General features: G+C 42.0%; 1 protein-coding gene across 1 annotated transcript in view; it reads left to right on the top strand.

The window, feature by feature from the left end:
• Nucleotides 1-12,965, top strand: part of mtcl2 (microtubule crosslinking factor 2) — a 107,901-nt gene that overhangs the window by 27,842 nt on the left and 67,094 nt on the right. Inside the window, exon 3 of the mRNA XM_072241881.1 lies at nt 1,409-1,567. Coding sequence (XP_072097982.1) covers nt 1,409-1,567 — 159 coding nt within the window. The remainder of the gene's footprint in view (nt 1-1,408; nt 1,568-12,965) is intronic.

The raw sequence follows: 12,965 nt of genomic DNA, 5'->3' as shown, positions 1-12,965 counted from the left end.
TGTTTGCTTGAAGTCTAACTTCTGTGATAGTGGGCTGTTGGAAGCATACTGAGTGGGATCATCTGCTTGACAATGGATGTATGCATTTCATTCAGCCTTGTCACCCCTGTAGCATATTGGGTTGTAACGATATTGGGGATGTTCATGATACTCCCTGATGTGTGTCTACCATCACTCACAGCTGCAAAGCTTTGACCTAAATCGAGTTATTATGGGATTGGTCAGTTTATTCCTGATTAGTTCATTATTGGCAGCTTTCACTTGCATAGTTATGTATTTCCAAAGTCGTGTTTACTTGGGTTAAATGGTCTGCCTTATCACTTTAAGTATTAAATGTGTTGGAAAAGAGAACCCAAAATATATGCATTCCTCTTCACAACATTGATTCAGATCAGGAGCTGTGAAATGGCTGTTCTTCTATTAAACATATTATAACTTGTTTCACACCTGGATATTAGCAATAATGCAGGGTAACAACAGCTGCAGTTCTGAAAATTTAATTTGAAATGGAACAACCAGAATTCTCACAGATTTAAGTATTCTGGGAGAGAGCCAAATTGTTTATTCATAATTACAAGAATATTAGCACTACAATCCCTATGAAACTTGTACTTTACTAACCATTTTATTGTCTGCATGGGTGGTTTTTATTGCCTTTTATTTTTTTAATCTATTTTAAGGCTTTTTCTTAACTTCTAGATTACACCACTCCATCTCAAACTATTCCCCTTGGAAGGTTATGGTTGTTCTGCCTGGATTACTCTATGACAGCTGTATTTATGCTCCACGATCAGTTGAGGAGAAATATGTCATGCCTTCTGTCCCAAGAACATTTCCTTTTTGTTCTTGACCGCAGAATTTTCAACCCATGATAACTGACCAGGATGATGTTCAAAATCTGTATTTGGGTGGCAGAAAAGTTTAGCTCAGAAGGTCTGAATAACACAGAGATAGATTAACTATGTGTTTACTGACCTTTCAAATGGCACAGTCTCGGCTTTTTTATATGCCAGTATTGTCACTCAGCTTTGTCAAGCGATGCGGTTAGAATGATTGTGAACCTACACAGATTCCCTGATGCCTCAGTATTTCATTGAAGTCAGTCTTTCAATCTATATCTTTGTAATATTTAAATTTAACTTCCCACCTTAAACAATAGATCATACATTGTTCACCAAATTTTGGCAGTGGAGTAAAACAAAACCCTCTTGGAACTAATAGATGTAGTCTGTGTGTGTGAAATTCAAAATGCCTGCCCTGACTGCACTTAGTGAAATTCAGTTGGGGGTTCAAAAAGAATTTATGACTAATTGTATTGCAGTAGACAAGTGGGGCTTTATGAGGCTTTATTAAATAAAAACGGCAGCCTGCCAGTGCATGTTCTGAGTACTGTACTTTCTGTGTACAGGTTTCAAAAGACGTTTCTGTAAGGCTTCACAATGAGCTGGAAGCTATTGAGAAGAAAAGAGTAAAGCTGGAAGGAGAAAATGAAGATCTTCGACAGAAACTAATTGAAATGGACATTTCCAAGCAGGTGTTGCAGAGTGAAATGGACAAAATGAAAGAGGTAATGTGTTTACACTTGCCATTTTGACTTGATTATCATATTGGTGTGAAGGGCAAGTTTATTTTAGGCAATGCAAACTTGGATCCTTACCCACTGGGAGGATCTTGATAGAAATCTGAGGAGCATTCTCAATGATCTTTATTCCACCCTCAAAATGGAGGAGCAAGACCTTGTATTCCGTCTGGGCATTCTCCAACCTGAAGGCATAAATATCGATTTCTCCTTCCGGTGAACAAACTTCCCCCCCCACCCACCCCCTTCTGTTCCCCACTCTGACCTTTAATTCTTCTCACCTGCCAGTTAATTCCCCCTGGGTCCCCTCCTCCTTCTCTTTCTCCTATGGTCCACTCTCCTCTCCTATCAGATTCTTTCTTCTGCCCTTGACCTTTCCCACCCACCTGGCTTCACCTATCACCTTCCAGTCTCTCTCTTTCCCTTTTTTTTAATTTTGGCATCTTCCCCCTTTTCTTTTCAGTCCTGACGAAGGGTCTCAGCCTGAAAGTTTGACTGCTCTTTTCCATAGATGCTGCCTGACCTGCTGAGCTCCACCAGCATTTGTGTGTCTGTCTTTACTCCAGTCTCTTCTTTCCAGTGGCTCTTCCAGAAAAACTCACTTTGATTTGAAATATAGTTGTTAGAATTAGATGTGTGTGAATGTAAGCCTCATGAACATATGTGACAGAAGGAGTACAAAATTATGCTCTCAGTTGAAAGAGTATGGGAGGAGGTTCAAGTGGAGTATGAACACCACCATAGACTTTTTGGTCAAATGACCTGTTTCTGTACTGTATGTAATGCTATGTTTTAAAGAAGCAAATTTTAAATATCTATAAAGAAACCAGAAGGAAAGCTGTGATTACAACTTGGACAAAATATATGTATTATTTATAAAATAGGTGGATTTAATTATATAATTAACCTTTAAAGAACTACTGTTATCTTCTGGTCCATTGACCAGTTTAGATAAATGAGCAATTGTGTTTATCAGTTTTCAGCTCTTGTAATACTTGAAGGAAATATGTATTGCTTGATTCACTAATGGAATACATTCCAAGAATTTTTTCTGTTTGGCAAAATTTTGTAAAGGGAAAAGGCTGGGTGAAGTGAATTTTGATCTAGTATATGTATTCTTCCAGGCAGAAGGTGGCATGCCATTTATAAACCAATGACACCTGTGTTTATTTAAGAAGGGCTGCAAGGACAAGCCAGTGAACTACAGGCTGGTGAATATAAAATCAGTGAAAAAATTACTGGAGGGGATTATAAGAGATGGGATACACCTGCTTTCGAAAGGCAGGGACTGAGTTAGTGATACTCAGCATAGCTTTGTCCCATTTATCTTTCAACTCAGTGTTTTCTGACCTACATTACTTCAAGATCAAACAATTTTGTATATTCAAATCCCTTCTTAGCTTAGCCCTTATTTTCTCCTTAAATTTCTGTAGACTTGGTATCTTGGACAATGATCGTCCTGCTTCAGTATTGATTCCTAATCCATTCCTGATTTTCTTTGTGCTAACATTGTGGCCTAAACCACAAACACTAGAATTTTTTTCCAATACTTCTCTTTCAAGGCCTACAGATCTATCAAGGTAGGCCTTCTTGAATACGTTAGATGTACAGAAACAGTGCCGGCTAGTGGTGTAGAGGCATCTGCACCAGACTTCGAGGTGAGTGGTCCTGGGTTCGAATCCAGCCAGCTCCTTGCATGCTTTCCATCTGGGCTGAGCGTTAAGCTAGCAACTTGGCCTTGTAAAAAAAAACACATGCTAAATAAATGGCAAGGTTGCCACCCGATGTGCCACAAGGCATGGAGAGGAACAACAGAAACTCTGTTATTTGTCTTCCTATTCTCCAAATTTTCTCAGTGAAATAAAGCTGAGGTTACAAAATAAGGTCCGGGACTGTAGTGGTGTGCCCATCTCCACTTTCATCTTGACTCGGGATGCTCCTGTCAATCATTCTGAGCACTGGCTTGACATTTAATTCCAAAGTAGTTAAATATTTCCAGACAAAAATCTTCAATTCTCAGTGAATCTTTTGTTATACTATTTAACATCAGCCAGCCACATGGGTATGACAGCTGTTGTTGTCTGGAGCTTCACTCTCAAGAGGCTTGTACAAAATGATGCACTTCACTTATGAGTGATTGTAGTTGAACAAATGCTGCAAACCTCTTGCAGTTATGAGTAACAAGGGGCAGATTTTCCAGATCAGCAGCTAGCTCTCTCCTTCTAATAACGTTTAATCTTGGTGTCCCCTGCAAAGAATTGTATATTGAGTTTTCTGTTATTAACTAAATATTCAAGATTGATTCTGCCCTGCAATGTTGCCACTCTCTGTATTCTTAGAGATAAGCCCATAAGGCATAGGAGCAGAATTGGCCCATTTGGCCCATTGAGTCTGCTCTGCCATTTTATCATGGCTGATCTATTTTTCCTATCAACCCCAATCTCCTACATTCTCCCCATATCCCTTCAGCCCTGATCAATCAAGAGTCTATCAAGCTCTGCCTTAAATATACATACAGACTTGGCCTCCACAGCTGCCTGTGGCAGCAAATTCCACAGATTCACTACTCTCTGGCTAAAGAATTTCCTCCTCATCTCTGTTCTGAAAGGAACCCCCTCTATTCTGAAGCTGTGTCCTCAGAAGTTCTTCCTGGTGTGAGAAACCAAACTTGGGTTCCACTGGCCAGGTGCAGTGAAGGTTACATGAGACTTTGTACATTTAATGGTGTTTAGCATACATTACAATCAGCGGGCACTTTATTAGGTACCTTCTGTACCCAATAAAGTGACCACTGATTGTATGTTCCTGGTCTTCAGCTGTAGCCCAACCACTTAAAAGTTTGAAGTGTTGTGCGTTCAGAGATGCTGATGGTTATTTTAGTTATGTTGCCTCGTGCCATCTTGAACCAATCTGGCCATTCTCCTCTGACCTTTCTCATTGACTAGGCTTTTTTGCCCACTGAACTGCCACTCACTGTTCTTTTCCTTTGCTTTTCACACCAAGCCCGTTGTGCATGAAAATCCCAGGAAATCAGCAATTCCTGAGATACTCAAACTACCCTCTCTGGTACCAGCAATCATTCCATAGTCAAAGTCACTTAGGAAACATTTCCTCCCCATTCTGATGTTTGGTCTGAACAACTGAAACTCTGAGCATGCTTTTATGCATTGAGTTGCTGCTACATGATTGGCTGATTAGATATTTGTATTAACCAGAGGCTGTACCTAATAAAGAGACTACTGAGTGTACTTCTAACATAACTTTCCCTTCCAGTTCCTCTTATTAATTTTCTGTTCTCCCCCCCCCCCGCTCTAGCATCGCTTTCATGTTCTCTTTCCGTCATGTTTAGTTTTTCACATTTCCTTAATTTTGTTTCATTCCCTATCCTTTACTTTTCTCAATATTTCTTGTACACCCTTTCTGTTTGTTGCAACACAGATGCTGCCTGACCTCCTGAGTTCATCCAGCATTTTTTGGGTGTTGCTCTGGATTTCCAGCATCTGCAGAATCTCTTGTGTTTATATTTTCTGTTCATTTACCCCATGTGGGCAGCAACATTGCCGAACCAGCAATCAATTCTTGCTTCTCGAGAAGATGCTGGCGAGCTAATTCTTGAACAGCCGTAATCCTGTTAGATCAAGAGCTCTGAAACCTACAGTAAGTACTGTGCAAAAGTCTTTGGCATATATATATAGCTAGGGTGCTTAAGACCTTGCACAGTACTATCTTTCCAGTTACCAAATAACACCTAATATAAAGCTAAGTACTCTTAATTCCGTTTCCTAACCACCTTCCTATTTTAACCAATATGCAGCACTGTGCAAAAGCCTTGGGCACCCTACCTATATATATGAGCCTAAGACTCTAGTAACAGTACTGTAGGTCAGTGACGCTGATCAAATGGCTGAATAATTCCAAGCCAGGGTGGCGTGCGTCTATGAGAACAACTTGCACACTGTGGCATTCCCATGCATCCACTGCCCTTGCTGGTGGTAAAGGTCATTGTTTGGAGCTGGCTGATGGAGTAGCCTTGACAAATATCAGCAGAACATTTTATAGTTGGTACACACTGTAAGTACACAGTGGTGGAGAAACTAAATGTTTAAGATCTAGATGTGGTGCCATTTGAACTAGTTACATTATCCTCGATGTTAAGCTTCTCAATTGTTGGAGCTACATTCATTGCATCACCCTCTACAAACCTCTTTCTGCTCAGCATTTTTTACATCCTCTTTTTTTTTTGTGTTTTTTTTACTGAAGTAAACTATAAACGCTGTAGTATTATTATCAAAGACAGAAGAGATTATGCTGGTGCTGGAAATCCAGAGTAGACACAACATTGATTTCTCTAACTTCCAGTAATTTCTCCCATCTTTCCCTGCTCTCTTTTTCCATTTCCCATTCTGGCTCCCCTCTTACCTCTTCTCTTTAGAACATAGAATAGTACAGCACAGTACAGGCCCTTCAGCCCACATAGTTGTGCCGACCCTCAAACCCTGCCTCCCATATAATCCCCAACTTAAATTCCTCCATATACCTATCTAGTAGTCTCTTAACTCCACTAGTGTATCTGCCTCCACCACTGACTCAGGTAGTCTATTCCACGCACCAACCACTCTCTGAATGAAAAAACCTTCCTGTAAAATCCTCCTTGAACTTCCCACCCCTTACCTTAAAGCCATATCCCCTTGTATTGAGCAGTGGCGCCCTGGGGAAGAGACGATGGCTATCCACTCTATCTATTCCTCTTAATATGTTGTATACCTCTATCATGTCTTCTCTCATCATCCTTCTCTCCAAAGAGTAAAGCCCTAGCTCCCTTAATCCCTGATCATAATGCATACTCTCTAAACCAGGCAGCATCCTGATAAATATCCTCCTGTACCCTTTCCAGTGGTTCCACATCCTTCCTATAGTGAGGTGACCAGAACTGGACACAGTACTCCAAGTGTGGCCTAACCAGAGTTTTATAGAGCTGCATCATTACGTTGTGACTCTCAAACTCTATCCCTCGATTTATGAGAGCTAACATCCCATAAGCTTTCTTAACTACCCTATCTACCTGTGAGGCAACTTTCAGGGATCTGTGGACATGTACCTCTGCTTCTCCACACTACCAAGTATCCTGCCATTTACTTTGTACTCTGCCTTGGAGTTTGTCCTTCCAAAGTGTACCACCTCACACTTCTCCGGGTTGAACTCCATCTGCCACTTCTCAGCCCACTTCAGCAACCTATCAATGTCTCTCTGCAATCTTTGACAATCCTCTACACTATCTACAACACCACCAACCTTTGTGTCGTCTGCAAACTTGCCAACCCACCCTTCTACCCCCACATCCAGGTCGTTAATAAAAATCGCGGAAAAGCAGAAGTCCCAGAACTGATCCTTGTGGAACACCACTAGTCAGAACCCTCCAATCTGAATGTACTCCCTCCACCACGACCCTCTGCCTTCTGCAGGCAAGCCAACTCTGAAACCACCTGGCCAAACTTCCCTGGATCCCATGCCTTCTGACTTTCTGAATAAGCCTACTGTCTGGAACCTTGTCAAATGCCTTACTAAAATCCATATAGATCACATCCACTTTACCCGCCCATCTCTCCCCTGCTGGCACTCTCCTCCTTCCATTTCTCCCATGGTCTATTCTCATTTCCTATCAGATTCCTTCTTTTTCAACCCTTTACCTTCGCCACCTATCACCTCACAGTTTCTCATTTCATCCTCCCTACCCCACCCACCTACCTCTCCCTCACCTGGTTTCAACTATCACCTTCTGGCTTGTACTCTTCTCCCCCCCCCCCCCCTCCCACTTTCTTATTCTGGCCTCTTACTGGTCAAAACATCACCTCTTTTTTCCTTTCCATAGATGCTGTCTGGCCTGCTGAGTTTATCCAGTAATTTGTGAGGATTATTATCAGGACTCAATTATCTGTCAGAGTTTAGTGGCTTTCTGGCATGCTTCCATTCACCTTCAGATCTATGAAGTGAATGCAGAATGCAAACATTGTGAAATTTTACAAGACTGTACATGCAAAGTTTAATAAACTCTTGATTAGCTAGGAGCCTAATTGTGTATTTGAACTAGGAATTCTGTAAACAGATAAAAATAGCCAATTGCAAAAGTTTCTTCCAAATCTGTATACTTAGCCACTCAGCAGTTCCGTCTAGACACTAATGATCAGGTATTCTCAGATGTCAAGTGTCAAAGTTTAAGCAAGCTAGAGTTTTATTATAAAAGTATAAATTGAAGTTACTACTGGCCATATTATCATGTGCAACCTTAACATGCATGCTGTCTTATCAAAGCCATAAGTTTATTGTGGCATTAGGGGGCATGGTCAACAGCTCGGCCGGGCATTCTTAGCGGCCAGCACTACTTATTGTTCATGTTTTAAAATGCATTCATGGGATTATGGTGAGACGTTCAAGTTCATTTATTAAATTTTAGCTCGGGTTGTACAGTTGTTCGCTTGTGTTTTTGTGAGCCACCCTGACTGTAACCAGGGTGTATAATCACCTCCCCTGTCTGTTTTGCGCTTGTTGCAATAAAACCGGCAGTTGAGATAAACAAGCTCTTCTCAACTGTCATCATGGACCAAATGCTCGCCACAGTACACAAAATGAGCAAGTTGATACTAAAAGCAGGAATTGAGCCCAAATAATGAGAAATTGTGGGATAAGACTGATAGCATCAACCTCTGTAGGTTGACTATTGATGGAATCATGAGCTCCCAAATCTTCCAGATCTTCTAGAGGGGCACCATTGAGAGCCTCCTGACTGGCTGTATCATCTGCCAAAGGGTTTCGGCCCGAAGTGTCGACTGTACTATTTTCCTAGATGCTGCCTGGCCTGCTGAGTTCCTCCAGCATTTTGTGTGTGTTGGATGTTTCACCGTCTGGTATGGGAAGTGCATCAACATTGATCGCTGGGCACTGCTGAGTGGTACGGACAGCCCAGCGCATCTGTGAGTGTGAACTTCCCTCCATTGAGGACATTTACAGCAGCAGGTGCAGAAAGAAGGCCTGGAAGATCATCAGGGACACCAGTTGCCCTGACCACAAACTGTTTTCAGCTACTTCAATCTGACAAACAGTACCGCAGCATTAAAGCTAGGACCTACAGGCTACGGAACACACTCTTTCTACCAGCCATGAGACTTATAAAGTCACACATCTGTACATTGCAATGGAGTCATAATGCCAAGATTTTTAGTCCCTCAAGTTGTGGGATGGATGACAAATTTAAATAACTTCAAATTCAAAATTTTTGATTGTTGTTGGAAATGTTCTTGAATAAGTAAATGACAATTTAGTGAATGAAAAGAAAATCAAAACAAAACAAAACTGCAGAAGCAGTGGGATGGGAACCAGAGTGCCAGAACAGAAAGTGGGGAAGTTGTGGAGACAGATGTTGTTAAGACCTCAAAGTCAGGACTCAAAAGGTTAAGCATGGTGGGAGAAATGGTCAGAGTTGCATATATTTCAATGCAAGAGGTATTGTAGGAAAGGCAAATGAGCTCAGGGCATGGATCAGCTCATGGAATTATGACATTTTAGCCGTTAGTATGGTTGCAGAAGGGGCAGTACTGGCAGCTCAATATTCCAGGGTTCTGTTGTTTCAGACATGATAGATGGGATGGATGAAAGGATGAGGCATGGCATTACTAATCAGGGAAAATGTCACAGCAGTGCTCAGTCAGGACAGACCAGAGAACTTGTCTAGTGAGGCTTTATGAGTGGAACTGAGGAATAAGAAAGGTATAACGACCCGACAGTCCATGGGACTTAGAGGAAAAAAAATTGGAGGGAAACTGTTGCAAGAAACAAAAGGTGGTAACTTTTGGATCGGAAGGTGTGGAGTCTGTATGGGTTGAATTAAGAAATGGCAAGGGTAAAAGGACCCTAATGGCAGTTGTATACAGGCCTCCATACAGCAGCCAGGATGTGGATTACAAATTACAGCAGGAGGTAGAAAAGGCGTGTCAGAATGGCAATCGCAGCAGGCCAGGCAGCATCTCTAGGAAGAGGTACAGTCGACGCTGAATTTCCAGCATCTGCAGATTTCCTCGTGTTTACATCAGAATGGCAATGTCATGATAAATGTTGGGCATTTTAACATGAAAGTGGATTGGGAAAACCAGGTCAGCACTGGACCTCAAGAGAGAGAACTTGTAGAATGTCTAAGGGATGGCTTTTTAGAACAGCTTGTTGCCAAGCCCACTAGGGCAGGGGTCCCCTTTTTTGCATTGTGGACCGGTTTCATATTGACAATATTCTTGCGGACCGGCCGACCTGGGGGGGGGGGGGGCACGGTAGGGTTGCCAGTGGACAAGAGTAGCAGTCAAATACGTTGCGTTTACCCTGAGAAAGACTACAATGACCATGAAGCCAGGCACCAGTGCGCATGCGTGACTGTAGTCGGGGGGGTGTTAATCACGACCAGAATATAGGTGATAAGTGGCTAATACACTCAACTTCATTTCTAAAAGGGTTTATCTGACGAATTTAGTATTAAACACACACTGCATATTTTCCTTGCATGAATATAGTGATAAGTCAATTATCAGGGGAGGACAGGGGAGCTTGAAGTAAGTGTTGAATGAACTTCCAGTAGAAGTGGTAGAAGCAGGTTCGATATTATCATTTAAAAAAAATATTGGGTAGGTATATGGACAGGAAAGGAATGGAGGGTTATGGGCTGAGTGCAGGTCGGTGGGACTAGGTGAGAGTAGTGTTCGGCACGGACTAGAAGGGCAGAGATGGCCTGTTTCCGTGCTGTAATTGTTAAATGGTTATATAAGTCAATAGCATCATAACATTTTAAGTAACGTTTGGATATTAAACATACAGCACATATTTTCCCTGTATGAACATATAAAATCATTGCAACACACCAATATCACTGAATCAGTAGGAGCCCTGGGCTTGTTTCCCTGCAACGAGACGGTGCCATCGAAGGGTGATGGGAGACAGCGATACTCAAACAGGGTTCCTTATGTCCAGTCTATTTCGCAATTTGGTTTTCGTTGCATTCATTGCAGAGATACGTTGGAAATGGAAGCAACGTTTTCAGTGCTTTCGTGGCTATCTCAGGATATTTAGCCTTGACTTTGATCCAGAATGCCGTCAGGAATGTTATGTCAAACATACTTCTCAGCCCACCATCATTTGCAAACTCGAGGAATTGATCTCCTTCCCGCGCTGACATGGATGACGCGTGGGTAACGACCTCACGTGCGTTTAAGTTTAACAGGGCGTGACAGGGAATGAGGAAAGGTGCAGCTGACTCATATCGCCAAATCATATCGTTTCCTCGCGGCCCGGTGGTTGGGGACCGCTGCACTAGGGGATCAGCTGTGCTGGATTGGGTGTTGTGCAGTGATCTAGAGCATAAAGTTAAAGAACCCTTAATAAATAGTGATCACAAAATGATTGAGTTCACTTTGAAATTTGAGGAGGAGAAACTAAATTCCAGTATGTCGGTATTTCAGTGGAATAAAGGAAATTACAATGGCACGAGAGGGGAACTGGCCAAGGTTAATTGGAAAGGGACACTAGCAGGAAGGACAGCAGAGCAGCAATGGCTGGAGTTCCTGTGAAAAATGAGGGAAGTGCAAGACAAATATATTCTAAAGAAGAAGAAACTTTCGAATGGAGGAAAGACACTACCTTGGCTGACAAGTGAAGTCAGAGCCAAAGTAAAGGCAAAAGAGAGGACATACAAGAAAGCCAAAGCTAGTGGGAAGATAGAGGATCGGGAAGCTTTAAAAACTTGCAGAAGAAAACTAAGAAGATCATTAGGAAGGAAAAGATAAATTATGAAAGGAAGCTGGCGACTAATATCAAAGAAGATATTGAAAGCTTTTTTAAGTATATAAAGGGTGAAAGAGAGTTGAGGGTAGATATAGAACTAATAGAAAATGACGCTGGAGATATTGAAATGAGAGATACAGAGATGGCAGAGGAACTGAATGCGTATTTTGCATCATTCTTCACAGTGGAAGGCATCTGAAGTATACCAGACATTCAAGAGTGTCAGGGAAATGAAGTATGTGCAAAGAAAATTACAGTTGAAAAGGTGCTCAGGAAGCTTAATGGTCTAAGGGTGGATAAATCTCCTGGACCTGATGGAATGCACCCTCAGGTTCTGAAGGAAGTAGCTGGAGAGATTGTGGAGGCATTAACAATGATCTTTCAAGAATCGATAGATTCTGGCATTGCACCGGATGACTGAAAAATTGCAAATGTTAATCCACTATTTAAGAAGGGTGGGAAGCAGCAGAAAGGAAACTATAGACCTGTTAGCTTGACATCAGTAGTTGGGAAGTTGTTGGAATTGATTGTTAGGGATGAGATTATGGAGTATCTGGAGGCACATGACAAGATAGGCCAAAGCCAGCATGGTTTCCTGAAAGGAAAATCCTGCCTAACTAACCTACTGCAATTTTTTGAGGAAATTACAAGCAGGGTAGACGAAGGAAATGCAGTGGATGTGGTATACTTGGATTTTCAGAAGGCCTTTGACAAGGTGCCGCACATGAGGCTGCTTAGCAAGATAAGAGCCCATGGAATTACAGGGGAGCTACTAGCTTGGGTAGAGCATTGGCTGATCAGCAGAAAACAGAGTGGGAATAAAGGGATCCTATTCTTGCTGTTAGAACTGCCGCTTTTTACGATATATGTCAATGATTTGGACTATGGGATTAATGGATTTCTGGCTAAAATTGCTGATGATACAAAGATAGGTGGAGGTGCGAGCGGTGTTGAGAAACTGAGAGTCTGCAGAGAGACTTGGATAGTTTAGGGGAATGGGCAAAGAAGTGGCAAATGAAATACAATATTGGAAAGTGTATGGTCATGCACTTTGGTGGAAGAAATAAACGGGCAGACTATTATTTAGCTGGGAAGAGAATTCAAAATGCAGAGATGCAAAGGGACTTGGGAGTCCTTGTGCAGGATACCCTAAAGGTTAACCTCCAGGTTGAGTTGGTGGTGAAGAAGGCGAATGCAATGTTGGCATTCATTTGTAGAGGTATAGAATATAAGCAGGGATGTGATGTTGAGGCTCTATAAGGTACTCGTGAGACCACACAAAGTATTGTGTGCAGTTTTGGACTCCTTATTTTAGAAGGATATACTGACATTGGAGAAGGTTCAGAGAAGATTCACGAGAATAATTCTAGGAGTGAAAGGGTTACCGTATGAGGAACGTCTGGCAGATCTTGGGCTGTATTCCCTGGAGTTCAGAAGTATGGGGGAGATCTCATAGAAACATTCTGAATGTTAAAAGGGCTGAACAGATTAGATATGGCAAAGTTATTCCCATGGTAGAGGAGTCTAGGACAAGAGGGCATGACTTCAGGATTGAAAGATGTCCATTTAG

This window comes from Mobula birostris, chromosome 2, assembly GCF_030028105.1.
Source record: "Mobula birostris isolate sMobBir1 chromosome 2, sMobBir1.hap1, whole genome shotgun sequence".
In the NCBI taxonomy this organism is placed as follows: domain Eukaryota; kingdom Metazoa; phylum Chordata; class Chondrichthyes; order Myliobatiformes; family Myliobatidae; genus Mobula; species Mobula birostris.
The sequence above is the reverse complement of the archived record's forward strand: the minus strand, read 5'-3'. Positions and strand labels throughout refer to the sequence as shown.